This window comes from Nyctibius grandis, chromosome 27, assembly GCF_013368605.1.
Source record: "Nyctibius grandis isolate bNycGra1 chromosome 27, bNycGra1.pri, whole genome shotgun sequence".
Lineage (NCBI taxonomy): Eukaryota > Metazoa > Chordata > Aves > Nyctibiiformes > Nyctibiidae > Nyctibius > Nyctibius grandis.
In genome coordinates, this window is record NC_090684.1 from 5061305 (window position 1) to 5088863 (window position 27559).

At 56.4% G+C, this 27559-nt stretch overlaps 1 protein-coding gene across 2 annotated transcripts; it reads right to left on the minus strand.

Annotated features, from left to right (window-relative positions):
- Nucleotides 1-63: 63 nt before the first annotated feature.
- Nucleotides 64-26460, minus strand: AHCYL1 (adenosylhomocysteinase like 1). Of its 2 annotated transcripts, XM_068419105.1 has the most exons (17): nt 26243-26460; nt 10954-11065; nt 10462-10605; nt 9582-9682; nt 9178-9280; nt 8847-8941; nt 7864-7970; nt 7665-7781; nt 7386-7449; nt 5857-5945; nt 5308-5378; nt 4758-4852; nt 4575-4673; nt 4006-4074; nt 2917-2995; nt 2232-2352; nt 64-2082 (listed from the first exon to the last, which is right to left on the minus strand). In XM_068419105.1, exons 1-17 carry the CDS (start codon nt 26348-26350, stop codon nt 2076-2078), a joined length of 1581 nt encoding a protein of 526 aa, XP_068275206.1. In that variant the 5' UTR covers nt 26351-26460; the 3' UTR covers nt 64-2075. The 2 variants fall into 2 exon arrangements, with proteins under 2 accessions (XP_068275206.1, XP_068275207.1); XM_068419106.1 differs by lacking the exons at nt 64-2082; nt 2232-2352 and adding an exon at nt 2359-2506.
- Between the last annotated feature and the right edge of the window lie 1099 nt (nt 26461-27559).

Consider the following 27559-nt stretch of genomic DNA (forward strand, 5'->3'; position numbering starts at 1 on the left):
TGGGGTCCCCAAGGGATTGCATTCGCTCGCTCTTCCAAATAAACTGCCCACAGGCCAAAGCGCTTCATTTTTCCTAATAGTTTAATTAGACTTTAATGATTTATTGCTCATCTGCAAGGATTAATATTGCATTCATTAAAAATCATTCATATACAAAATAAACCTCTCCCTCCCGGCCCGACGCTGCCACCGCCATCCCCGGGCTCCCCCCACCCCGTGACATGGCTTATACAGAGATGGAGCCCTTACGCCGAGGTTTGACCCTAACGGGGATGGGAAAGGGGGGGACTGTGACCCCCCAAGTGCAGGGGTCCCCCCATGGGGAAGGGGAGATGCTCTCGCTCCTTCCCCACAGACGCCCATCCTGGCTCACTGAGCCAGCCATGAGTCCCCCGTGAAGTTTAAGGGATGGTGGAGGGGTCCCTGCGAGGCAGGCGATCCCCAAAATCTGTGGGGAAAGAGAGCGACCCAGCGACAGTCCAGGAGGAGACAGGGCAGGGTGAGAAAGAGGAATAGTCAAAGGACAAGGAGGCGGAAGGGAAAGAGGAAGGTGATCAAAGCCCATCTTCCTCCCAGCCCCACGAAGGAGCTTTGCACCCCCCGGGGAAGCGGCGGCACCCCCGACCCTGCAAAGCCCCAGGGAGGCACCCAGCCAGGCAGCACTAAAAAGGCACCCCCAGTCTGCGGGACGGGGTGGCTGGAGGTGAAGGAGCAGCCCCGGTCACGGGTACCACAGCATCTCCATTATCCATGTACCGGGAGATGCAGGCAGCGGGGATCCTCCTTCCCTCCGTGCTCTGGCCTTGGCTGGGGGAAGAAAAGAGGATAAAAAAAAAAACAAGAGAAACCTCACTGGGTTGCAAGGAGCTTCCCCTGTCCTGGGACAAGCTGCAAGAGATGGAAAAAGAGAAACGTGTCACGGGTGAGGATGCGGGAAGGGGATGAACGAGGCGATGAGAGCGGCTGAAACGCGCTGCGGGAGGGCAGGGAAGCCGGCTGGGAAAGCCCAGCTCGAGGGCCAGGGCAGCGATGGGGAGCCGAGGGCTTTGCACAGGGGCTGGGGTACAGGGAAGGCTCATCTCTGCGTCCGTCTCAAAACAAAAAGTGAAATGCCCCACAAAAAAAAAAAAAACAACCCCAGACACTCTTTAAAACCACCCCGCGCTTCTCAGTGGGAGATGGGGCTGCTCGGATGCAGCCAGCCACATCTCTCACGCTTCCCTCCCCTTTAAAATATCTCTTTAAGGATCAAAAAGAGGAAAAACCAACCAAACAAGAAAAAAAAAATGGTTTTAACTCAATTAAGGTGCAGTTTGGCTAAAAAAGAAACATAAAAACCTAGGAGAGATGAGGATAATGCTGGGTAAGTGACCCCTGTCCAAATTCAGATTAGCACCCTGAAACAGTGAACTCCCCTGTACCCAGCCGGCCAGTAAACCTGGGCCAGCGGCCACCAAACCCGGGCCACCTCCGCGCAGGGACCTCGGCCGGGCTTGGGGACAGTCACCTATTCGCGAGGTGGCCAGCAGGCGCCACTCTGCTCCCAAGCAGCGCTAGGAGCATTGATCTAGCAGCTAAAACTGGGCTCTTTAAGGCAATTTAGAAGTTGCAGATAATCCACACAAAGAAAGAAACGTTAAGATAAGGTAGAACAGCATCTCCGTAGCTGCAGGGATCCCGGCCGAGACTAACGCGGGCTGGAAAGGTGAAGACAAAAAAAAAAAGAAAAAACCAAAAACCATCACATCGCTGCGGGAATGAACTGCCCTGGGCAAGTGAGGAAAGGGAAACCCTCTCCTAAGCCAGGGCTGGGAGCCACCAGCGGCTTCAGCCACATGAAAGCAAGAAGCGAATCCCAGGTTGTCTGCCAAGAGCAGAGATGTGATCACGGAAAAGGGTGAAACGGAGAGGGGAGAAAAGAAAAAAAAAGAGTGACCTTAAAATCACGCTGATAAATGTAAAAACAGGTTTCTCTGTTGGGTTAAAAAAAAAAGTAAACCAAAATAAAAATGATCTTTAAAAATAATCTCTCTAATGTTGCCTTGTGTGGTCTGGTCCTTCATGGGTATGGTCCGTCAGTATCTGGAAGAGAAGGGAGGGGGACAGTGAGGCCGTGGGTGCTTGGGGACACAGCTCCTGGGAGCTGATGCTGTCCCGGTGCAAGGAGATGCCCCCAACCAGCACCCACTGGGTGGAGAAGACAGCAGCACCCTGCCCTGGCTGGCACTGACCTGTAGTAATTGGGTTTAAAAGGCCCGTTTTTGTTGAGTCCCAGGTATTTCGCCTGATCGTCCGTCAGTTCTGTCAGGTGGGCATCGAACGAAGGCAGATGCAAGCTGGCGACGTACTCGTCTGGGAAGGGGGAAGAGGAAAGAGGGGCTCGGGGGTGCGTGTCCCCTGCTACACTGCACTTAGTGCCCTGGTCTAGTTGCCATGGTGGTGTCAGGGCAATGGTTGGACTCGATGATCCCAGAAGGCTCTTCCAACCTGATTCTGTGATTCTGTGCTGGGGAGATGATGTATGGACTCATCATATGGCACAAAAAAGGGCTGGGGCACCACGCTGGGTCTAGTTAGACAGCCCTTGCTATCTAGCACCATGGATTCACCGTCAGGTAAAGCCTACAGCAGAGCTGAACCCAAGCCCTGGTGCTGAGCAGGGCTGGATGTGCACCAAAAGGCATGCAAAGCCTCCGAGCAAGAAAGCTGCAGGACAAGGGACACCTGCCACGCTGCAGAACATTAAGGAAAATAAATCGAACAACCTGCATGTATTTTAAGGCCGCTGATGGCTCCCCTGAACTCGTTCTCTCTCTGGAAGTTTCTTCCAGCCCAGGTTTGAGTCTCTCCTTACACCCAAAACTGCCGGCCCGCAGCAGCCCGGGGGATAAGTCCCTCGGGGTTCCCTTCACTCACCCATTTTCTTCGGCAGCAGGTACACGTCCTGTTTGTAACGGCCCTCGGGAGCGTTGTAGAGCTCAATCAGAGCCAGAGCCTGCAGAGGGGACAGGGGACAGCCCAGGGACAGTCAGGGACGGCCACCAAGCCGGGCAGCGCTGAACACCCGCAAGGGCACAAAGCTCTCGGCAGCAGAGATAAGGATTTGGGAGCCTGAGGTGGGGGGGGCATTTCCAAAATGCCTTGAGGAAAGGCTCCCACCGAAGGGTACCCCCCTCTCTGGGGCTCCACAATCCCACCGCCACTGGGGGAGGACCAGAGAGGTGGGAGGTGAGGTGCCACCCAGCTTGTTGGCAGCATCTGGGCTTAACGCCCCGGGGGAAAACCAGAACAGGGGGATGGAGGAGAGGGGAGCAGCTCTAATTCTCTTTAAACCCTACAGCGGAAACGAAGGGATTGCTCGTTTTAAAGCTGGAGGCATCGCTCCAAAAACCACAGCCGCTCCTTCAGCAGAAATAAACCCGCATCTCCCCCGAGCGCTGGTTCACGCAGCTGGGAGCCAGGGCCCAAACACAGCCCCGGTCCCCGTCGGTTTGGACCAACGAGGATAAAGAAATTCCCCACGGTGAGCGTGGCTGTCCCCCCCCACCAGCGCAGCCCCGGCCGTCGGTTTCTCCCTCCGTGGGTTTCTCCCATCGCTCGCTGACCGAGGGCTCAGTCGGGGCCAGCACCGACTGCGGCTCGCGGAGCGGAGCTAAATTTAATCATCATTTTCTTTGGAAAGTTGGAGTCACGACAAACAGGGCAAGACACGAGCCGTGTCCGCCCAGCTGAGCCGACTCTGATGCTGGGGAGCATTTTAACCACTGACCTCCAGATCCCCAAAACTCACCCCAGGGGTGTAGAAATCAAAAAGTCCAAAGACAAAACAAAGCCTTGCTTTGAGGTCAGCTTAAACCTGGGCTAGGGGAGTTCTCCAGTGGCTTCCAGCACAGCAGGAGCTCTGCCATGAAGCCTGGCTCACTTAAAAGCTCTCTCCCAGCTGTGACCAAAGCAGTAAGCTGAGCATCCTCCACCCCTCACGTCCCAGCCCCGCAGCGTACGGACCTGAGTGGTGGCCGTGATGGAGAGAACGAAGGTGGGAACCGTGGAGCAGCTCAGGTTGAGAAGACGGCCCTAGGAGAGAGCAGAAGGAGCTTGCAGAGAGCTGAACTCGCCCCCAAAGCCAAACCGAATCGAGTCTCGAGACAGGATTCACCTCCACCCCCTTCCCTGAGGCAGGGGGCAACCACAGCACGGTGATTCAAGGGCCACCTATGTGACCAGAGCATTCAAACTCTGCCTCAGTTTCCACCCTACGCCTCAGTTTCCACCCTAACCCTGAGCTGTAAGGCAGAGGAATTTTGTGGTCCCTAGAAAGAGTCAGTCCCTCCTACTGCCAGGAGAGCTCAAGTGGGAAGAGGAGACACCCAGCCTGTTTGCTGTGTGGGGAACCCTGTCAAAACCAGAGGTAGACAGTGTTGGGCTGATAGGGACGGCTCCCAGCTCGAAAGAACTCCTAGGTATGAAGTGTCCCAGCACTTTTCCACCTCGTTAAACCTCTGTGACAAGCTCTGGCACGCAGTGGTTTCCTGATAGAGACCCAAAGGAACGTCACGGCACAGCTCCCAGCACACCTCGGCCAGCAGCACCACCCGCTTCCCATCCGGCCAGATGACGTGGTCCACTTGGGAGCGGACTCGCTCCCAGGTCAGCTCCGGGGTCCGGAGGCTGGTCTGCAAGAGCAGGAGGAAGAGGTTGGAGTCACAGCGGGAGGACGGCGGGGCGGCCGCAGCCGTCGGGGCTGCGGGCAGACTCACCACATCGATCTCAGTGTTGGAGTGGCCCATGTTGCACACGATGCAGCTGTTCTTCATCCGATCCAGGTGTTCTCTGGTCACGACGTTCTTGTTTCCTGCAGGCAGAGAGGGCACAGATGAACCCAAGGCAGTGGAAATATAAACCCGCTTGATTTCTCCTTGAGTCAGAGAAGCTCAGCTTGGGGCAACGTCACATGAACTTCCACCAGGACAAGAGCCCTCCTGGCTGTGACAACAGAGAAACACATGGGTCAAGTGCTGATCTTTGGTCCCATAAATTAACCAGGCTCTAGGAGACCCCAAAATACCCTTGGGACACATGGCTGTGATGTCCCTCCTCCCAGGGACTGCGGCCAAATAGCAGACTGGGGGGGTGTAGGAGGAAAAGCTCTTGCCAGAGCGCAGCTATTGCTCTTGTAAAATGAGCAGCACGTGGCAGTGAAGCGTCCTCCATCCCCAGCTCCCCCAGAGCCCTTGAGACACCCATTCAGGAACGACTGCTGCTTCTCAGCCTGCTCCAAGGCTCACCCACGACCTCCTCCATCCCTACCTGTGCAGGTGATGACGACATCCACCTGACGGATTACTTCACTCAGCTTCACCACCCGAAATCCATCCATGCTGGCAAAAAACGGGGAGAGGGACCACGATGAGGAGGAGAAGCCTGTTCCCTCTCCGCCCCAGGCCAGGAGGGATCTCAGGGCTGTATTGCTGCAGCAGCTCTGAACTGCTCACGCAGCAGCCAGGCTATCCTTCCACACCCCCGGGGACACCAGATGCAAGAGGAAGGGTTTTGCAAAGGCTACGGCGTCCAACCTGCTCTCACAAATGCTAGAGGAGCCCGGGGACGTGGGGAGCATCCAGCCAGCCCTGCACAAACCTCGAGCAGCCTTCCCAAGCCAGCTGGTGCAGGTGCCTACCGCCTGGTACCCCACAGCTCTCGAAGCTGCCCCAGTCCTTCCCCATCACACCCCAACACAATGAATATTCTCCAAGACGAGCCACAGATCCTCCTGGCTCTGTTTCAGTCTCTGTCAGGGTTTAAAGGAAGCCAGAGAGCAGACGAAGAGATGCTCACAAGCAGCATGTAACATCTTACCAAGCTTGGAGAGCGCAGATGGGGTCGATCTCCGTGACGTAGACAATCGCTCCCAGGGCTTTCAGGGCGGCGCAGCATCCCTTGCCGACCTGCCGAGGCAAAGCATCAGCATGAAGCTGAACATGGGACGTGCCCGGCGCTACAACCCCTTCCCTAAAACAGCCCGAGATGCTCGTCCCGGCCACCTGCCTGATGCCAGGAGCAGCTCAGCGATGTACCAGGCAAGTGGCACTTCTGCTGCAAGCCCAGCTCCCCGTCCAAGGCCACCAGCCCTCCAGCACGGCCACCAGCAGGCAGGAGGCTTTGCAAAACCAACACTCTCGCAGCCTGCACAGCCCCCAGCGCCGCAGGAGCCCTTCTGAGCTCTTCTCCAAGAGGACATTAAAGCCAGTCTGGACAAGCTGCACTTCCCCTGCTTGCCTTTAAAGCAAAGGATTTCTTTGGCATTCATTCAGAGCTGTCCTGCACTGACTGGGGGGACAAATCCTCCGTCCCACGCTCCCCACATCAGCGTGGGGCAGAGTAGAGCTCCTGTAACAGCGTCTCTGACTCCATCCCTCTCCTCACTACAAAATTAAACTGAAGTCCGGCTCTCCACACCACGTGCCCACACTAACACCGGGCTAATCTGCATGTACCCATGCTCAGCCCCCTTTTCTGACCAGCAAAATGCTGCCAGGCAAGAAACACCTCCCGAGACACCCTCACTTATCAACCAGCTCTGACCTCAGGTCTACTGAAAACAGCCAGGCAGAGCAAACTGGGACTCCAACCCACATCCAAAGGGGAAACCAGTGAGGTTGGAAGGACTCCCTTGTTCTGAAGAAGTCCAGTAAAACTCAGGACAGGCCCCAGAGACTACAACTCCCAGCACAACTCATGGCTGGAGATGCAGAGGCCAGTCCAGAGCGCCTGGGCGAGAGCCAGCACAGCCTCTTGGTCGAGCAGAGCTGGGCTCCACTGGTGTCTAAATAAATTAGTAAGAGTGTTCCTGCTGGGAAGAGCATTTGCAGCTACTGCCAGGCCCTTCGCAGCGCGGGAAGATAAACACCCACGCAGACAGCTCACAGATGGAGGGAAGGTGTCAGCTCCCGGCTCCATGCTCTTCCCAGGGCAGAACCATTTACAAGTTCGTGATACGATTCCCCTCTGCCAGAACATTATCCACCAGCGAGATGCAGCCTGCTCCTCCACCTCCTCTGTCACAGGCTCGGTGACAGCCAGGCTGGATGCTGAACTCAGTCCAGGGACAGCAGATGGGAGCACCCTTGGGTAGTTATAATTCAGGCCAGTGTTCCCAGCAACTGTCTTATTTGCAGCTCAGCTAATCTGCAGGCAAACTGGGAAATCTGATGCTTGTTCTCCAGCCTCTCAGCAGGTTCTAGCAAGATTTCCCTGGTAATCACTTACCAGGTTTGATCTACTCCTATATCAAGGGCATGTGGTCTTTGCATGGGGAAGAGGCAGGACACTGAGCTCAGGGGAAGGATGGCTTGGGGGAGGCTGACTTACAGCTTACAAAAACTCACCTCCCCATAACCACAAACCACCACTTGCTTCCCTCCAAACATCACATCCGTGGTCCTCTTCAGGCTGGGGGACAGAGAGAGACCTGTGTTGGGATTAGTCAAGCGCACACCGCTGACGGCACAGGGCAGCGCTCCGCTGCGAGAGCCCCCACAACCAGGTCCTGCAAACACACAGCAAGGGCAAAGCAGCAAAGAGCCCGACCCCTGCTCGAGAGGAGACAGAGCCACGTCCACCAGTGTGAGAGTTAAAGCAGGGACGGGGAGGAAGGTTGGACTCACCCATCCAGGATGGATTCCCGACAGCAATACAGGTTGTCAAATTTCTGTTTGGTAACGGAGTCGTTCACGTTCATGGCTGGGACACACAGCTTCCCGGCCTTGGAGAGCTGGTACAGCCTGGGAGAGGACAGAGGCATGTCAGAGCAGAGAGCAGCAACCCAAGAGGAGATCTCCAGATCAGCCTTCCCAAACCTCCTACCTGTGCACACCGGTCACGCTCTCCTCCACAATCCCTCGGATCTTCTTGAATACGTTGGGGTATTTCTTATAAACCCAATGGGTCAGGTCCCCACCGTCATCCAGGATCTAGAGAGAACAGGCAAGGAAGATCATGGAGCAGTCAGGCCTTCCACTGGGAAAAGCACTCGCTGGGGACAGGATGGGGAAAAAGAGATGGAGAACATCTTCAGGCACTGATGGAGGGCTGTTTGGGCAGAGGTCTGGGGGCCAGGACTCCCGGGTTCCCCTAGTTGCCAACAACTCGGGGTCTCCTCCAAAACGTAGAGGATTTATTACCCGCTGCGTGGAGCTGATGGATCCTAACAGGGTTTTCTGCCCCTGCTATTGCTCTGCAGCCTGGAAACGTGACCACAGGCAGCACTAACTAAACAGGCTGAGATCAGAAGGACGCCACAACATTCATGCCCTGAAAGCAAACAGTCGAGAGGAAAGGCTGCGGGAGCTGTCACGGCTCACTGACACATGCTATCGCATCATTAGTGATCACGGACCATGCAGCAAGGCAGGGAGAGGCGTCATCTGCTTTCAGCAAGGGAAAGGTCCCCTGCAGAGACCCCTCTCTCTTTGGGAGAGGGTGGATGGGATCTGTGTCGAGAGAGGAGCGGTTGGGGCAGCTCCCATAGCGCTGACCCTGGGGGGAAAGAGGTCCCGTGGCTTCTCTACTGGTTGGCAGCTCCAGGAGGAGATGCCCCCATGGCACCAGGCTGTACTAACTCAGGACACTGTCTCTGCAGCTCCCACAACCCCCACAGTGGTCCCCAACCCCAGCTCCAGCTGCTCCAGGACCCTCCCTTTAACGGGGGCCCAGAGGCCTTTGCAACGCCAGCAGATGCCCAGGCAGCCCCAGCAGGCTCCCAGGAACAGCCCCAGGGAGGGAAGGGTGAGGAGCACCCAGTGACCACTCCACGGAGGATGAGGAAGGGCTGGAAGAAGGCTCATTACCATGTTGGCCTGCCAGCCATCTACGTTAACACAGCGGTCAATGCACCACCAGAAGTCATCCTCCGACTCCCCCTTCCAGGCAAACACGGCAACACCTAGAAGAAGAGGAGCATCCTTGGCATCTGCTGAGTTTGGCAGAGCTCTCTCCTGCTTGGCCAACTCACGGACAGGAGGGCCAAGGGGCCACACAGAGCTCAAACCGCAGCCCACAACGGGATCAGACCTGTTTATCCCTCTCTAAAAGATATGTGGTCCAAACCAGTCCTTAAACTGGCCGGCTGGGACAAGGCTGCAGAGCCAGGAGGGGGTGGAAGGGCTCAGCTGTACTCACCAGCTTCTGCCAAGGCAGCCGCCACTTCGTTCTGGGTGGAGTAGATGTTACAGGCAGACCAGCGGCACTGCGCTCCCAGCGCGCACAGCGTCTCGATCAGCACCTGCGAGACAGCAGGGTGAGCGGCAGGCCCAGGGCAGCGGTGATGGGCACGAGCACGCCAGCACGGCACAGGGCCCTGGGCACAGCCTTGTGCAACAGGCAGCGAGGAACCGAGCAGAGATCGGCTCCAGCAAACGTCGCCCTGGGGAAATGTGGGCGGCAGAACCTCTCCAACATGGTTCCAGAAAAGTGAAGGTGCCTCCTCCAATTGCCCAATACCAGGAAACTTAAGAGACTTTCTTCCCCGGGGGAAAAAAAACAGTCTCTGCTACCCCAGATGGCCCAAATAAGCAGCCACTCACCGCAGTCTGGGCTGTAATGTGGGTACAGCCCACAATTTTAGCTCCAGCCAAAGGCTTCTCCCCTTGAGCTCGTTTCCTGAGTGAAATCAGAGCAGACATGTCTGCAAGAGGAAGAGAGGGGGTTTAATGATGGCTTAGTCCAGAGAGGCCCCTCTCTGCTAGACCTGCTCCCCTTTCTGGGGTCTCCCAGGCTACATCCAGCCCCACAGTTTTTGCTATAGTCGTTACACAGCTGGGGAGAAAACTCCTCATCCCTGGGCTGGTGGGTCTGTCCAAAATGTGACCAAAACACCCGTGTCATTTGTCACTTGATCACATAATGAGAGAAGTCTGGGACAGGCATTGCCCAAGGAAGGCACCTGATGTGCCCCAGCTAAGGGCAGCCACCAGCCCTGCAGCAGAACAGTGTCAATGAGAAGCACCTAAAGATGGGAACAGTGCTGCCACGTCTCAGAAGAGCTGCTCTAAGTGGGCCTGGATTATCTTCCCCTCCCGAGGCTTTGGCAGCATGTGTGTCAAAGGAGCCCGAAAGCAAAGTTACCCAATCACCCCACTGGAAATGGCAACTCAGCTTCCCACAAGCCCCAGGGGAAGAGGTTGGGACTGTCAGTTTTCAGGGCTCTGAAGGCATTGCAAGATCCTTGCTCATTGAGGTTTCTCATCCAAAGCCACCAGAACATTAAACCCTGCGAGAGCCCTGCTGTCATTAGAAAATGGATGCACTATAAATGTCTGCTGTCGCATCCAGCTCTTCCCCACATCATCTGTTGATTCGGGGGGAAAAGTCAGGGTACCCGAGGCTGTAGCATGAGCTGTGGGAATGGCCATGGCTCAGCTCCTGGTCTCCGCAAGCCCCACGAACCCCACGCTCTGCTTTTACCTTGTTCAGCGATCTCAATCTCCCGGCGCCCAAACTCTGCCTGCTTGATGTTCTTCACACAGAAATTGCTGCTGCCTTTGGAGTTGGTTTGTTGTTTCTCTCGGGGGGACACCTCATCATCTGAGCTGTCCGTGTAGGAGGCAGCTAAAGCCAGGAGAGGAATGTAGGTTACCCCAGGACCTCCTACCCTTCAAGTTCCTGCTCCGTTTCGCGTCCCAGCTTTCACACACGCGCTCATGGCTCAAACTACAAGTCTCATAAGGAAAGTCAATGTCCAGAAGGAATTTTGCACTTTTGCTCCCTAAAACAACCCAGAACTAACTGGTAATCAACGCCTGAGCTCCAGGAACCCCTGGAATTATCCCCTCCACATCCAAATACAACAGAGCAGCATGGAGCACCCCGACACGCGGTGTGAGCAGCGCGTTCACAGCGGCACCAACGCTGGACTTGGGAGAGGACCGGGCACGGGACAAGGAGCCCAGCACCTACCGGAGCTGTAGCTGTCGGTGGAAGACTGCGAGATGGAGCGGGACAAGGACCGACGGCCCGTCTTGGTTGGGAACTTGGTGAACTCCTGCATGTCATCTGCAAATTGGATTTGCTGGAAAGGGCAAAGAAATAGAAGTGCTAAATCAGCAGGTGCTCCTTAGGGCACATCATCTCTCCAGGCTATACAGGCCTGTGGCTCCCTTCAGTCCACCCTGGCTGCTGCAGTCACAGAAAAGAGCATCACCAAATCCACCAAGGACCAGATCTGTGGCTACAGAGGCCAAAAATTGAACCCCTTCCTCTGCCTGATCATCTCTGTCACCAGGTTAAAGCAGATTTTACTCCTAATACCTAAAGATTAAAAAAAAAAGGCAACCAGCAAGGCTTGAAACATCCCCTTTAGCCCATCTCTGACCCCCTGAGGCTCCTCTGAGGAAGTCAGACAACTGTACATCACAAATACCCCGCAGCCCTCCAGAAAAGCCCTGTGCAGGCAGAGCCCTCGCTCCAACCCCAACCGCTCCCGACTGATTTCTGCCCAAAAGCGCAGCAGCAAAAAAGCTGGGGTGTTCCCAGCAGAAACTCAGATCCCTGGAGCTTCCAGGCTCTTCCCCAGGAGCAGAGCATCCCGCAGGTTAAAAACACGGCCCATCCTTCCAGAATCAACACTAAAAGCAAGGGGAAAAAAAAACCTCAGCAAGAGAGAACGTTTCAACAAAAAAGTAGTTGACGTTGCATCGCCTTTCAGTCTCCTCTGCCTTACAGATGTTTCCATTGTAAGAGAAGCCCTAAAACAGCCGCCCCTCCTTTCTCTCTCGGCCAGAGGCAACTCAAGGCTCCGGCACCTACCACCTCATCAAATTTAAGTGCGTTGGGTTGAAAGGAAGGGAAAAATAGCCCCAAAGTGCTCAGCTGCTGCACTCATCCCCCTGTGACCAGCCAGCAAAAAGCCTCACTGCTGCTTCTGCAAGAGAAAGACAACGGGGATGAAAGGGAATTAGGAAAAGCGCCAGCGAATCCAGTCTGATGCCTCCCTCCCCGGCACGCTGCCAGGCAGGAGACCCTGACAAAAGAGCCCCAGCGCGGCCTCTTCCCTCTGATCGCGTCGCCGCAGGATTTAATTTTGCCACTTAACAGGGATGAGACATCGTGGCAGGGAGTGGGATTAACAAAGCATCCACACAGACCCAGGAGACCTCGAGAAAAGTCCTGAAGAAATCAAGCTGATGGAAAGAGGCAGGCCACAGCGGCCTCAAGGAGGGGTTTTCCATGCCACAACCATCCCAAAAGCTCCCCAAAAGCTTTGATGCGGGAAACAGCCTTTAAGGGGGAGAAGAATGAAACTATTTAATTGAGATGATCCAGCCCAGAAAGGAAGAATCTGCATAGTTTGAGTCTGGGGTGTCTGCAGCACCAGTATGGCTATTTGGGCTGTAAAATGGAGCCGTGGTTCCCGGATAAATCCAGCTGATGGGCCAAGAGCAGCGTTGGTGTTCTGCTCAGGAGGGGAAACAGGGATGTGAAACCCCCTGCTCAGTCCAAGGGAGGACACGTGGGGTGATGAAGGTGACTCCAGCATCCCCTCTGGGAACAGACTAGCACCAGAGCAAGTCCATCACCACACCCAGGCATTTTTGTGGGTGCTGTTGCTCAAAGGTTTTTAGGCAGCTCCTCCAGACTGGATACGTTACAGCCCGGTATCTGCTTCCCAGACTGGACTTCCCAGCAGATTCTGACGCAAACTGCATGAATATGCATTAGTGGAAGGAATGGGAACACTAAACGGAGTCTGTGGGTTTGGTTTTACAACTGGTTTAGGTCTCGTTTGGTGCAGAGGGAGGAACTGGAGGGCATCGTAACCTACAGCACTGCTGGGAGAGCTGGCACCGAGAGATAAGGGTGCAGAAGCACTTCCAGCAAGCAACACCGGGCAGGTAGCAGTAGCGTCCTCGGGGCGTAGGGCCGGAGCTGGCAGGCACAGCGGTGTCCCAGCCAAGGAATGATATTGCTGGAATTTGTTCAAGGTCTGTCGCTTGGATCAATCTTCCTCAGACAGCCTGAGAACGGCTTGTGCCACCTCCGTGCTGGCGGATTGCTCATGGGCATTTCTGGGCCGGCAAGGGGGAAATATCAGCAATTTCACAACACCAATATTTCCACCCCTTTGTGCCCACCTCATCAAACCAGAGGGTGTAAACATGCCCCACAAAACAGCTGCTGCCATTAGAACAGCTTGAAGTGTTAGCTGAGGAATTTTCTCCATCTCAGGGAAAGGTTTCCAGGGAAGAGGTGAATCCAGGAGGGAAAAAAACCCAAACAGATAAACCCAGGGTTTGCTGCCCCAGCACAGGGCGCAGGTGGGTGTCTGCCCTTGCTTACAGCACCCAGGACATGGAAGCCCCGGGCCAGGGCACTTCCCTGCAGTGAAACGTGCTGTGTGGATGGTCTGGTGGAGCAAAGCTCATTTGGGATGTGATGGGAAGGAGAGGGTGGGGATGGAGGGCTCCTCCACCTGAGATCTATCGGACACCGTCACACCCTTCGGGGGACCGGCTGTGGGTGTTGAGCCAGCTCCAAGGCACAGTCCCACTTTTTAGGGGAAAGAGCAGTTCTAGAGATGTGGGGGTTGAATCCAAGGGGGGGGAAAAAAGAAATCACGGCTAAAGAAACCAAGTGCTGAATTAACCACAGTAATCCCCGCCCTGGCTGTACCAGAGCTCATCTGAACTCCGCAGCTTAGCGAAATCTGCCCTGTCTAAAATTACCATCAAACATCGCAAGCAGCTTCCAAATCGAACAAACCATTCACACATCAAACCCCCTCCAAGCCCCGCAAATTAACGCGGTGTCCGGCAACCAGCCGAGAAGAAGATGAAGGAGGATGGCGGGTGCCGTGGTCGGGCAAAGCGCCGGAGCCGAGCGGCGACGCGCAGGACCATCGGCTGTGTTATCCTACACGTGCCAGGCTCTCCAGCTGCATTAAGGCAACGGAGAAAATCTCGTAATCCCTCAGCTTTGCCATGGGAATTTGAACGAACGGCATCCCCTGGCCGGGGGCTGCAGCCGAGTCGGCTGCGGCGAGAGGGGACTGGGATCCTCTCCCCCCCCCCAGAGAGTGGACTGGGATCGGGACCATCCAGCTGCGGAGAGCACAACAGTGAATCGCATCCCAAACTCCATCCTGCTGGAAGCGGCTTTTCCAACCGGGTGGAGCACGAGGGTTTTAGAGCAAGGAAAATATTTTGTCATCCCGTTAATTCATGACCGAGGAGGCAAAACAACACAGCACCGATTTCTCTGCACAGAAACAGCGTCAGGGTGTTTTCCAGCATCGCTGCCCCCTTACAAGAGGAGATGGGGCCGGGGTCCTGTGCCGAATGGGCAGCTCCTTGCTTGGTACAGCAGGGTTTATTTTTTGGGGAGATGCCCTGTAGGAAAACACCAGGATCCGCCATCTCCTGCCAAGTTTTCCAAAGCGACGCCGCACGCTGCCTGCTCCCCCCCACACCTGCCAAGCCACAAGTACATTTTCTCCCCTTGCGAAACCCGGCGTGACCGTGCCCATTCCCAGGCGGGTCCGACTCTTCCCAACAACGTTTGCAGCTCAAACCACCCCTCCAGGCACTGGCTCTGGCTGGGCAGGAGGTGCGGGAACATCGGCCTTGCTCATACAGCATCGCAGCCCCAAAAGGGTCAAATGAGGTGCCAGGGACCCCCTGGGCTCTCACAAGGCGAACACAGAATCAACCAGGTTGGAAGAGCACTCTGGGCTCATCGAGTCCAACCATTGCCCTGACACCACCACGGCAACTAGACCAGGGCACTAAGTGCCATGTCCAGGCTTTTCTTAAACACCTCCAGAGATGGTGACTCCACCACCAACCACCTTGTTTGCCTGACGCATCCCAAAACCACCGGGAAGTTAAACAATTAGCTTCAACGAGCTTCTCCCTACGTAAGAAGGTACCTGCCCACACGTGGGCACGTTGGCCGGGCAGTTCCGAACCCAGCAGCACGTACAGCCTCGTTTGTTTAATTATTACAACACAGGAAGGGCAAACAGATTCCAGCTCTGGACTCCTACCACCTAAACGAACCAGCAGCTCGTGACTGCTGGGTGTGCCATCCTCCATGGTTATCCTGCGTTTTTTTCCCCAGCAATCAGGCTAGAGAGCAGCTTTTTGAGCTTACTGAGTAAGAGCAGTTCCCCTCCAACCGCTGAGCTGCGGAAGACTTTGTAAATCCAGCTGGATTTACCTCGGGCACAGATGAGCCAGGCACATCCCTCTCACACAAGACGACACCACTTTTAATCTTAAACCTCTTTCCATGCCCAGAACGGCTCCAGAGAGGATGCTCAAGCTCCTTCACCACGCTGTGCATCCCTGATTGCATCCCGTGCGGCCTCAGGGGACAGCAGCGGAGCAGGTTGCGGAAGGAGGAGGATTTGGAAAGCATCCACCAACTCACAGCCATCCCCGGGGCCGCACGCTGACCCGCTTCACCGAGGCGCAGGCTCCACGGGGGAAAGGACACAAACCCATCGTACCACCACCAGCTTTGCCTTAGCAACCCTTTTTTCATTATTATTTTTCATTAGGGACAACGTGAACGGCAGCACATCCACAGTGGTATAAAAAAAGTGCCTTAACAGCCACTTCTGTCCTGGAATAACTGGAGGGGGGGCACAAGAGCAGGCTCTGCACGTCACCCAAGATAAGAAGGAAGCCGTGAAGCACCTAAAACCCTCCAGCCTCCTAAGTTTCCTCCACCACGTCTGTGGACATGAGGACACAGCGCAATCGCCCAGGGAGAAAGCAGCAAGATCAGAGCAGAAAACGTTCTCGCAGCAACACAACCGCCTGGAAAGCGAGCAAAGCCTCTGTCTCCCACTTCTGCCCTCCCAGGAGAAAGCCTGGAAGGATCCAGGGTCCTGGGACCTCTCCTTTGACTGCAGAAAGCCGGCAGCAGAGATCAGGACTATTCAGGGCAGCCAGTTCCCCTCATTTAATCTTCTCTCCCAAACAAAAACTCTCCGGCAGCGGCTGGGAGGGCACCGCCGGCTGCCCACGCTGCTGAGGCAGCCCTGACGTGCCCTGTCTTTTAAGTTCATCATTTCTTTGTCATTCCCGGAAATTCAGCCAGACTAGAAACGCTTTACAGCTCAAACCAGCGCTCGTCCTCCTCACCAGCCCCGCTGGCACACGAGACGTGATCAGCAGCTTGTACCAGGGCTGAGTTTTGCAGACCTGGAGATGGACACCTTCAAACACCCAGGCTCCAAACGCCGAGGATTCGTTATCTGCAGAAGGACTGTCGCCTCCCAGGTAGCTGCCCCTGGTTTCTCACGAGGAGCTGGGTCCTGCCACGCTGATGAGTTCGGGCGTTTTTAAAGGACAAGTTGTTTTAATCCATTTATTTGCAGAAGCGAGTCGTCACGTTCAGCCAACGCAGCAGTGAGGGAGGGAAGGGGCACCCCGGGGGCTGAGGTCTCTTCAGCCACACATCAGCAGAAGAAAAAAAATAAAATAAAATAACCAGCATGAAGCTTCTCTTCTACTCTTAGGTCAAAAAGAAGCCGAGCAGCAGGTTTACTTGTGCCACCTCCCTGGAGAAGGGACAGCACTCTTCTGGGCTCTGCTCCTGCCCAACCACCCAGGTTTCAGAGGGGACCCCACGCTTCGTGACCAGGAGAAAAGAGCCCTCCCCGAAGCCACCCACAGCCTCCTGCCACGTTTGTCTCCCTTGGGACGAGGGGCTGAAGCCACCCCAAGCCCGCTCGCCGCAGGTTCCCAGCGGCTCTCCCCTGCGCTGGCCCCGGGGCTGGCGGCAGTCCCACCGCAGCCGGGGGAACCGGCGAGCGCGGCCGTGCCAGGGCGCTTGGTTTGTTTAGAGGACTTGGCTGCCGTTGTCCTCAGAGCCCCTCTGCCCTGCTTCCAGGCTGGGAGAGCCAAGCCCCTGGTCCCTGTTCCCACAGGACAGCATCTAGACGAGGGACAGGGAACCCACCGCAGCCCCCAGCCCTCCGGCACGCAGCAGGGACACAGCTCCTGCGCCACAACCCGACAGGACACGTGTATTTTTGGGGTGGAAATCAGCAAAGCAGACATGGATGTATTTAAGGTTCCTTCTCCTGTGAGGTTACCCAGCCCTGGAGGGGTATTTCTGGACCACAGCATCCCATAAGGATTGAAGGAAAGGAAAAAGCAGGCACTCGGAGCAGGGGGATGGAACATGGGGACCAGCAAGGCTCCCACCCTGACCATTCATGATACTCACCCCCAAACCACTAGCAAGGGGAGGGTTTTGAGGTGGATTTGGCTACGTGATTCATAAACCACCCCGTTTTACCACCTCCAAGCTCGGGCCGAGCGAGCCAGCACACACCTAGGTGACAAGCGGCTGCACAAACTCACACGAGGCTGCGGCCAAGCTCACAGCACAAGCGGATTTCCAGTTCACATCAGCTCAGCAGCAAAAGACACCCCAGCCCGAGCACGAGGCCGGGCGTAGCAGGGGGGTTGGCATTAGCAACAGCCACGGCTTCAGCCCCACCGTGCTGCAGGGATGCTGGAGGAGCGGGTCAGCAGTTGGGCATCTTCTGCTCCTCCACACCCACTGGCAGAGCACCAAGGGCCCTGGGGAGAGCTAGAAGTGACACAGCCCCGGCTAGAGAAGTTATATGGAGGAACAGGACCTGCTTCTGCTGCAGGTGTGGCCTTTGCAACAGGAGGACTTTTTCCTGGTGGTTTCCCTCAACCCAAACCTTTAGAAGAAACCTCATAGCGCTCTGAGGGTGCTGCTCTGCGGATTGAAGCACCATCAGTGCTGAATTCAGTGCCACCTGGCTCTGTACCTCTGGCTCCCAGAGGGTTCACAGGGCAGGATTTTCTCCCCAGAGAGGCAGAGACCTGCCTGGCACTCTCCCCGTCGACACCCTGAGCAGGAACCGCAGCCAGATCTCTGCCTGGAAACCTTCACGCCGTTCCCGACAAGGAAATAAAAGGTACTGAGGTCCTGGCAAGGTAAACCGGCCAAGCCCTGATACCAGCCTCCATCCTTCACTGGCAGAGAAGGGCTGGTTGGGGGAAAAAAAATATCAAACAAGTTTCCGTGAGTAGAAGAGAAGAATTAAGGACTTTCACATGAATCCCAAAGCTCAGCAGAGAAGAAGAAACACCAGGAAAGAAATGGGCCCATTCCAAAGGCTGGAAACCACCACAAGATTTCAGTCATCGTGGGAATCACTATAAATGCTTGTTAAAGGAAAAATAAACAGAAGGCGGGATTTAATGAAATAAATGTGATTTTGAGTGCCCAGCTGTTAAATAGTAACTGGGAATAACTCCTGCCTTATAAACGCCTCGAGGTCAAAGGTGCACCAGCAGATAAGGCACCCAGTCCTTGGACTCCAGGAATCGAGGCAAAGGCTTGCTCCTGGCTTTAACGCCGAGGGCTATCACCTCCTTGGCAGCAGGAACAGCAAAAGGAGATACCTGGGAGCCTTAAGGTTAACCTGGGGGAGGTCACTGTTGTCACGGAGCCAGCACGGCCACCCCGGACCAGCATCGCTTCCAAGACACCCCAGACTTCTCACCTACGGATCCACCTGTGGTGCCCACCCAGCCGTGTGCCTGCAGCACATCAAGTGTTTGGGCAATAAGATAATTGGTATTAATTGGAGGTACCTTGCTGGGAGCATCGCACGGGCAGGACTGTGGGTTAAATCATTTGCAGCAGCTTATGGGGCAAACCGAGGGCTGACGGCCTCAAAGGGGACGGCTGGCTGCTTCGGAGCTGGAAGCCCATGGAAATGTGTTTGTGCGTCACAGCTGATAGGGAATCATCTTGATAGCATCGTTTTTTTAATTAATTAGAAGACTTCTCTGCAAGCACAGCTGTATAACACCAAGGGAATGCTTGGAAGTGCTGTCAGAGGGCTCGTTCAGCTCCACCACATGGGTCTGAAGTGAGGGTTAGCCCCCAAAAAAACAAATGGCAACCCCCAAACCTCTCCTCCGTAATACTACAGCAGCCCCCGTGTTTTTGGGGAGGAATCAGTCTACCCAGCACCCCAGGTACCCCACCTGCCTCCTTTTCTCCCAAGAATCACAGCATTTCAAGAGCTAACACCACGCAGGTGAGGCTCCAGGTACCCTCAGCTACGCTTAGAAGACCCTCCATCCCTGTGCCACAGCTCTAAGGGAAAATGCCCGGCGGGATCAGCACCAAAACAGGAGCAGCCCGTTTGCAACACACCCCCGAGAGTCAGGAAACACAGCTGTGCCATCGGGAATTGGAAATACATCCCCCCCTGCCCTGGGTGACCCCCAAAAGCCCCTCGCAGTGGTTATTTCCACAAGTCCACCATCTAGAGCTGCCCATTTCTCATTTACCAACATATTCTATTTTCAGCCCTGGAAAAAGACTTTGATTTGGATGCATTTGGTTAGAGGTAAGGCAGGAGAGAAACCCCAGGCTTCAGCTTAGGCTGTTCGCTGCTCAGGACTCAGAGGAATCACTACCAGGATGGACAACCACCACCCTCCCGGACACCGACTCCTCACGTCGGAGCAAAGCTGACCCTTTCCTGCAAACAGGGTTGATTCAATTAAGTCTCTTTCTTTTACACGGGGCAGGAGGGAGAAGAAGCGACGTCCTGGCGGGGATGGTGAGCTCGGAGAATATTTGGAGAAGGGGTTGGTTAATGTAGGGAGACGCAGGCTGCGCTGCCTGCAAGAGGCCGACGGCTCCAAGGTCAACAGGGATCGGCCAGATGTTCTCGCTCCAAAACATGCCCAGGTTGGACGCAGGCCTCTCCCCACGGCGCAAGAATGTGCGATATTCGGGGGTCCCTGCGGGGAGGCGAGAGGAGGAGAGACAGAAAACAGCAGAGGCACGTTGAACCTCACCCCAGGCCATCTGGAAGGAGGAAACCAAAACATGAATTTCGGCAAGGCGAAGCCCCGAGGAACCTCCTTTCCAGGCTGCCAACCTCCTCTCTCCCTGGAAGGAGCTAGTCCCTACGCCCAACGCCTTGTAGATAAACCAGGCTCCCACAACCCCCACCCAAATCGCGGCTCCTGAATTAAGGCGGCTCCTCTGCCAGGCACGGACGGGTCCTGCCAGCGAACCCCAGGTCCACAGGAGGCAGCCAAGGGGAAGCTGTACCCACCTCCGAGGGCCCGCCGGAGCCTCACCCGAATTACAATGCAGCCTGTTTGACGAGCTGGAACATCATGTCCTCGGCCACCTAAGTTCTTTGGCTGTCACCAACCTGAAGTAAACAGATTCTGCAGCAGTAATAAGCTCGTTACCAAGGCCACCGTATTGATCCTGAAGTGTAATTAAAATTCACAGTTCAAGCAGCCCAATGTGACAGGGCAACCGGGGCAACCTCCTAAAGACATGAATAGCCCCAGCTTCCGCATCCCGCTTTCTCAGAGGCAGGGAGCCCACGGGGCGAGATCGGCCGCTCAAAAAACATCCCCAGTGGCAGTTTTCTCTTTGGACCATCAACCAAGATGCCCCAGAGCGCCTGTTCCCCATGCCGTGCCCTGCCGAGGGTTCACCACGCCGGGGAAGCATTGCTGAGATGATGCTTAGCCCAAGGCCAGAGGGGTACGGTGCAGACCAGGTTCAGGCGCTGCTGAGGGTGGCCAAGACCCCAGGGCTCTGCTAAGGGGCTCCAGCGTACCCTGCTGAGATGGGAACAAGATGCTCCTCCTTGGTAGGACTCCCCGACCCTCCTCCAGCAGCCCCCAGCCCCGCACCAATCCAACCCACGGTCCCATTGAGAAAGAGCGGGGTCACGCTCTGCAGAAGCGTTAGCACGAGGTCCTTTGCACCCGCGGCTCCACGGTGTCCCAGCGGCAGGCCCTGGGACAGTCACCTCAAACGTCACCACCATCTGCTGAGTGAAGGTGAGTCAGAACCCCCAGATAAGCCAGCCCTGATCAAAGGGCTCAGCAGGAAACGCAACAAGCCCTCTGCAAACGCGAGCGTCGCCCGCAGGAAACCGCTGACGATAAAAGACGCAGCCAGGCACGAGCAAATCTCTTCAGCTGAGCGCTGCGAGTCCCACACCTTCCCCTGCTCAAACACCCGGGACAAGGCGCTCGCTGGCTCCTTGGAGGAACAACACGGACAGAGTCCTCACCTGCAAAGCCCTGCATTGAGACGGTTGGTTACCCCAAAGGATCAACTCCAACCTGGCCTTGGAGCTGGTTTCCAGAGCAAAAAAAACCACCCTCAACCTCTAGCAGGGAGCACAGCTCCAACATTTGCACGGGCTGGAAAGCACTGTGAAAACTGTTCAGGTCCCAAAGAAAAGTGTTGTGGTAGGCTGGTCGCTAGCAGAAGATAATCTTGCATTTTGGGAAAGGCCTAAAGAAAACACGGCGCTTCTGCCATCAGCAGACTTCCCACGCTCCAGACCCGGCTGCTCATGTGGGAAGGAGGCTCCCAGCAAGCACAGAGGGGCTCGCAGGAGAACCAGTGCTGCTCAGATGGGTGGCCCCCATGCCCACACCATCAAAAAACGACATGAGATGCTTCTGAAGACTGCAGAGAATGAATATCCAGCTCCTTTCCCACCTCCAAAGGCCAGAACAGAGTGGAAACCCAGCCTACCTTGTAGTACTGCAGGAGGAGGAGAACGGAGAAGCAAAAGCCACAGGCCCTGGCACGTTGTTTTGAAGATGGCTTGTGTCTGTCAGACCCCGAAAATCTCCTTTCTTCCTGCTCTCCATTTCCATAACTCAATTAAGCATCTTCAGGGCCTTGCAGCAGTGCTGGGTGAGAAGGACAAGCCTCCCCTCTGGACCCTCCAAAAAGCCAAAGTGATGGGAAGGCCCCAGGAGCGACTTATAACAGAAATAATTATGATTATATCATTTAATACAGCACCACCAGTGACCTGCGTGCTCCCAGCACATCATCTCCATTCAAAACACCCTCGTGGTTTGCTCCCACCACGGGTCAGGGTATGACCAGCTCAGCCTGGGACCATCTAACCCCAGCAACGTGTTCACTTATCAGGGTTTTCCTGCACCCCAAGGAAGGCCAGACCCATCCCAAGTGGTCCATACAGAGTAGGATGAGCCCTTAAACTCATCCCAGCCCAGGCAGCTCGTTAGGAGAAGGAAAAAAACACAGGGAGAAGCGAGAGAGAAAGCAAAAGAACAGAGGATTTGGGCAAGGAAGCAAAGACAGTCGAGTGTACGACGTCTGGCTAAACAACCAGGAGAGGAGGTGGTGGCCACTGCCCTGGACAGGCACACAAAGGCAGAGGAGGATTTATGAGCAGCCAGTCTAAGGGATTAAATTAAAGAAAGAGGAAAAACGAGTGACTCCAGGAGCTCTGTCAGTACAAACAAGGGCAGTCTCGTCCCACTGACAGACCGAAGGGGAAGGTGGTTTATTAGCACCCAGCCTGGCAGAGCTGCAGGGACCCGAGATGACTCGGGACTGAGGAAAACGGGGCAGAAAACCCGGCTCTGGGAAGGGGCCGTGCGCAGGGCAGGGCAGCAGCAGACTGCAGCAAGGTCAGACACCGCTCGGGCAGCGGGAGAGCGGCTCTGCAGGCACCAGCAAGAAGCAGCAGCAGAAAGGATGCTCTGGAGAAGGCATCCAGCCCTCCCCAGGGGACGGCAGCTCCTCACGGGCTCCGTCCCCCTCTCCTGCCACCCCCAGCTCCGGCTCGCTACCCCTGCAAAGCCGCAGCGCCGGGCATCAGCCTTCCCCGCCGCGGGATCCCGCCGGCATCCGCAGGGGCACGGCACCAACCCCAACACACCGCCCTGGGCTCGGCGCGGAGGGGCCGCGGAGCTCCCCTCCCCGAGAGCAAACGCGAGGCTCGAGCCCGTGTCGCGTTCCGGGCGTGCTGCATGAGTAAGCAGATCTGTCTGCAGAGCGTCCGTCTGTCTGTCTGCCGGCACCCAGGAGCCCACCGGACGGCCATCCCCACGCAGCGGGGATCGGGTGAAGTGACAGACAGGGACAGCACGCGCCGAGCCCCCCCGCTTTGCCACAAGCACGGCACCGCGTCCTTCCCACGCTAAGGCACCTACAGCTCGGCTCAGCCGGGAGTTTAAGGCTCCGCTGACCGGCTGACGTGGATGTCAAGGGCACCTACGGTCTCAAAGAGCCCAGACGCAGCGGTGATGGCACACGGGGATCTGGAAGAGCACAACCCTGAGCTCTCCCTTCATCCCCACACCCGTATCCACCTAACCCGGGCAAGACACGAGCCTCGAGCGTTTCCAAATCTCCCCCCGCAGCAACATCAAGGCACGCACTGGAGAAAGCGGAAAGCTCAGCATCGCTCACCTCTGCCTCTAAACCCCTCCCCGCCAAAGAACCGCCTCGCTCTGACCAACGCTGGCGTTATTTTGCTGACAGCCCCGTTTCCCATAAACTGCAGTGAAAAAGGAGCTTGGGCAGAGCCGGGCAACCCCAGCTCTTGGGGAAAAACCACCCCATTTCTGCCCAGAGCTTACAGCTCCGTTCACCTCGACCGCGCCGGTTCCTACTTAAATCCAGAATTGATCATATTTAATCTCTTAATCTCTTACCTCCTGCTGTTTCACTTTTTCACCTTAAACAAGTTGCTGACAAGAGAGGAAATAAAAGACGTCAGCGATCCCCCAGGCTGGCTGCGCAGCTCGGGCTCGCTCCGGGTGCCCCCGATGCCAACGGCAAGGAGGACGCCGACGTCTTTTCGGCACCCGCGGGGCACGACGTGCCTCCAGCTACATGCGAGATGCTCCCCCAGGTCCGAGCTGGGCACGGGACGCTGGCGAGCTCCCAGCAGCTCTTCCGCTGCACACTGGCACTTTCCCCCAGCGCCAGCACAAGTTGAGGCTCCTCTTTGAAAAGCTGTTCAGTGGCGGGTCACACGGAGGAGCCGGAGCCTGCGCTAAGCTTGGCCACGTTCCCACCTTCCCCATCTCCAACCGCAGCGGCAAAGTTCAAGGAGCCTAAAAACCCAGAGGAGGAGCTGCTTCAGCAGCGGGCCACCATCTCCCCCACCTTGATGCTGGGAAATCATCTCTCTCAATCATCTTCTTTGCTGGCCTCTGACCACGCCAAGGGCTCCAGGGGCAGCGAGCACAAAAGTCACTTAGACTTGCGTTGAAACAGGCGGTTTAATGGCTTAATTGCGATCCTGCTTCGAAGGCATCTGAGCCGGGGGCACTCAGCATCTTATCTCAGGAAGGCAATTCTCCCTTCCTCGGCTTTTCATCCTTCTGCCAACGCCTCCGTTATTACCGAGCGCTACTCGCAGTAACTAGCCAGGCAAGGAAAACGGTAGCCCAAAGCATTTTGTTCCTTGACCTCAGATCACACGCTCCCCAAGATCGCGCTGGCTGCTGATGTTTGATCAGCCTCAAATGTCGCGTGTCGCTCTGGGCACCTTTAACATCATCACCCAGCCAGGAACGGCTGCAGCAGCCACCAAGCCTGACCGTGGCTCCTCACACTGTGCGTACGGCAGCAAATTCAAGGTGATAAAACATCCCGTGCCCGCCGAGACAGGAGCAAACTTTGCCTCTGAGGACGCTGGATCGATTCCCCCCTACACATACACTGCATTTCCTTTTACGACACACATTTTGGCCCCATGGGATATGCCAGGATTAGTAGTTCCCTCTCCCCTCCCGTATCAGCTGGCCGCAGGCTCGCACGTTAACTCCCCAGCTCTGAGGAAGACGATGCTAATGAAAAGGTAAAAACAATCCCTGAGCTGAGCCACTGCTGGAAGAGGCAGATCCCAGCTCCGCATTCCTCTGCTCCTTCCTCCAGGCTACGTCCACAGCCCGGATAAACAGGGCCAGGGCGCAGGGAGAGCCTCCAGACCCCTGCTCCCCGTGAGCCCGGGCGAGGAGAGATGCCTCAAACAGCACTGCCTGCCAGCAGCCCCTCCACAAGGGTCGGACGCTGCCCTAACCCCCCCACTGACCGGAGCAGGCAAGAGAGATGTTCTCCCAGAGAAGGAGACATTCGCATTCACTGCGACTGCTCCGCCTTTGCTTCCAGCGCGGAGGCAGGCAGCTGCGGCCCCGAGGGGAACGCGACGTTCAGCACGGCGAGGAGCTCTGGCCGCAGCTGCCTGGACCCACGCAGCGCTCAGAGCACAAACCCACCTTGCTGGCAGGACCGAGACTTCAGCAGCACGTTACCGAGCCCGACGGGTCTGCACCAAGGTGGGAGCACCGGTCTGCACGCACTCACCCATCTAAAAGCCGGTTAGCGGAGGTTCCGCACCCTGCCACGGCAGCACGGCCAGTGCTTGCCCACCCGCAGTGCCACCCGTACACCCCATGAGGGTTACCCAAGCATCACGGGCGGCGGGGAGCAGCACCGGGAGATCTCAGGAGCTCCTGCGAGAAGGCCTTCAAGGATGAAAGGGTGAAGAGGTGACTCGGGAGAGCTCAGTGCTGGGGGCTGCTCTGGCAGCGTCTTCCCCAAGGCCAAACGTGCTCCCACGCACATCTCCAACAGAGCCCTCGCCCCAAGAAGAGTTCAACGCCCCGAATTGCCTCCTGCCGCCCTTCAGAGTGACCTACAGCAGGAGCTCCAGGTCGCTCCTGCCAGCTCGTCCTATTTAACGGGTCCCCCTCCTCTGTCCCCACTGCCGAGCGCTGTCACCTCCACGCACACAGCACCCACCGTGGTCCTGACGCACAGGGACCCCAGACCCGCTCCCCCGACCTTACCTGCCTGTCCCCTCGCCCAGGGTCACCCTGTCCCCCAGGCACCCCAATGCCCCAGCCAAGCCCCCCGCTCTGCTCCCCAGCTTCCCCCTGGCCACAGCTGGACCAGGCCTGGCCCCAGCCCCCCCGACCCGAGCCCCATCTGCCCCCCGCTGGCACCAGCCCCCCCCAGCACCCCCTCACCCCCAGCTGGGCCAGGGCTGTACCCCAGTACACACCCCTCTCTCCCCAGTACCCAGTCCCTCCCCATTCCCCCCCAAACTGGGCCAGCATCCCCCGTCGGGCACCTCCACCCCCGGACGCTCGTTACCAGCCGCCCCCAGGCCAGGCCAGCCCCGCCTCACCAGTGCCGGTACCGGTCCCCTCCGAGCCCGGTACTGGTCCCCTCTCCTCCACTGAATGGGGACAGCCCCCCCTTCCCAGTCACCCCCCAAACTGGACCAGTTCCCGCTTCCCCACCATCTCCCCCCCCCCATCCGTGGGGCTGCGCTTCCCAGAGCTGGTCCAGGGCCGCCCCCCCAAACCGGGGGCTACACCCCCGGAACCGAGCCGGCCGCCACCGGTACCGGTACCTTCTTGGGGGCCTTGGTGACGGTGGCCATGAAGGAATATTTCTCGGCGTCCTCCACCTCCTTGGCCTGCTTCACCTCCTCGCCGCCCGCGGGCTCCGGCACCGACATCCTGAGGAGAAGGGGGAGGCGGCGGGGCAGGCCGCTGCCGCCCGCGGTACCGGGCGAGGCGGGGCAGGCGGGAACGCTCCGGTTCGGCTCGGCTCGGCTCGGCTGGGCCCGGCCGGTGCCGCGGCGGAGGCTCCGGTACCGCCGGCTCCCAGCGCGCTGCAGCGGAGACTGCGGCCGCCGCGCTCGGCGCCAGGGGCGGCCCGGCCGTGACGTCAGCGCGTGCTGACGTCAGCGCGCACCCGCCGGGCAAATGAGGCCGGAGCGGCGGCGCCGGGAGGAACGGGAGAGGCGGCGCGGCGCCCCCTGGCGGTGGAGGGTGGGGACAGCGCAGCGGGGCGGAGCCTGGGGGCGGAGCTGGGGGCGGGGCCTGGGCGGGAGGGGGCGGGGCCTGGGCGGGAGGGGGCGGGGCCTGGGCGGGAGGGGGCGGGGCCTGGGCGGGAGGGGGCGGGGCCTGGGCGGGAGGAGGCGGGGCCTGGGAAATTAATCGCGGAACAAACCCGGATTAAATCACGGAGGATAAAACACGAGAAAAAGGTTTTTCGGGGGGAAAAAAAAAAAATATTTGTGTTTGTTCAGGGGAAAAAAATTAATCGGGGAAAAAATTAAAAATAAATCAGGGGACAAAAATTAAAATAAATCGGGGGGGAATAAATAGGGGAAAAAAAATTAAAAATCAAGAAAAGGGAGAAATCGGGGGAAAAGTTTAATCGGTGAAAAAAAATAAAAATAAATCAGGGCAAAAAAAAATAAAGTAAATCAGGGGGGAATAAATAAATAGGGGAAAAAAACTAAAAATTCAAGAAAACGGAAAAAGCAGGTGAAAAATTTTAATCAGGGAAAAATTAAAAATAAATCAGGGAAAAAAATTAAAAGAAATCGGGGGGGAAATAAATAGGGAAAAAAAATTAAAAATCAAGAAAAGGGAGAAATTGGGGGAAAAGTTTAAGCGGGGAAAAAAATTAAAAATAAATCAGGGCAAAAAATTTACAATAAATTGGGGGAAAAAATAAATAGGGGAAAAAAAACCCTAAAAATTAAAGAAAATGGAGAAATCAGGTGAAAAAGTTTGTTCGGGGAAAAATTAAAAATAAATCAGGGGAAAAAAATTTAAAATAAATCGGGGGGGGGGAATAAACTGGGGGGGGGGAATAAATAGGGGAAAACCACTAAAAATTGAAGAAAAATGGAGAAATCAGGGGGAAAAGTCAA

Excerpts from the sequence above, each read along its gene's own strand:
- AHCYL1 (XM_068419105.1), bottom strand. The coding sequence starts at position 26,350 with ATGTCGGTGCCGGAGCCCGCGGGCGGCGAGGAGGTGAAGCAGGCCAAG. Across the intron at positions 9,281-9,581 it reads ACATTACAGCCCAGACTGCG|GTGCTGATCGAGACGCTGTG; the intron begins GTGAGTGGCTGC and ends GCTGTCTCGCAG. Across the intron at positions 4,674-4,757 it reads CCAACACTGAGATCGATGTG|ACCAGCCTCCGGACCCCGGA; the intron begins GTGAGTCTGCCC and ends CTGCTCTTGCAG.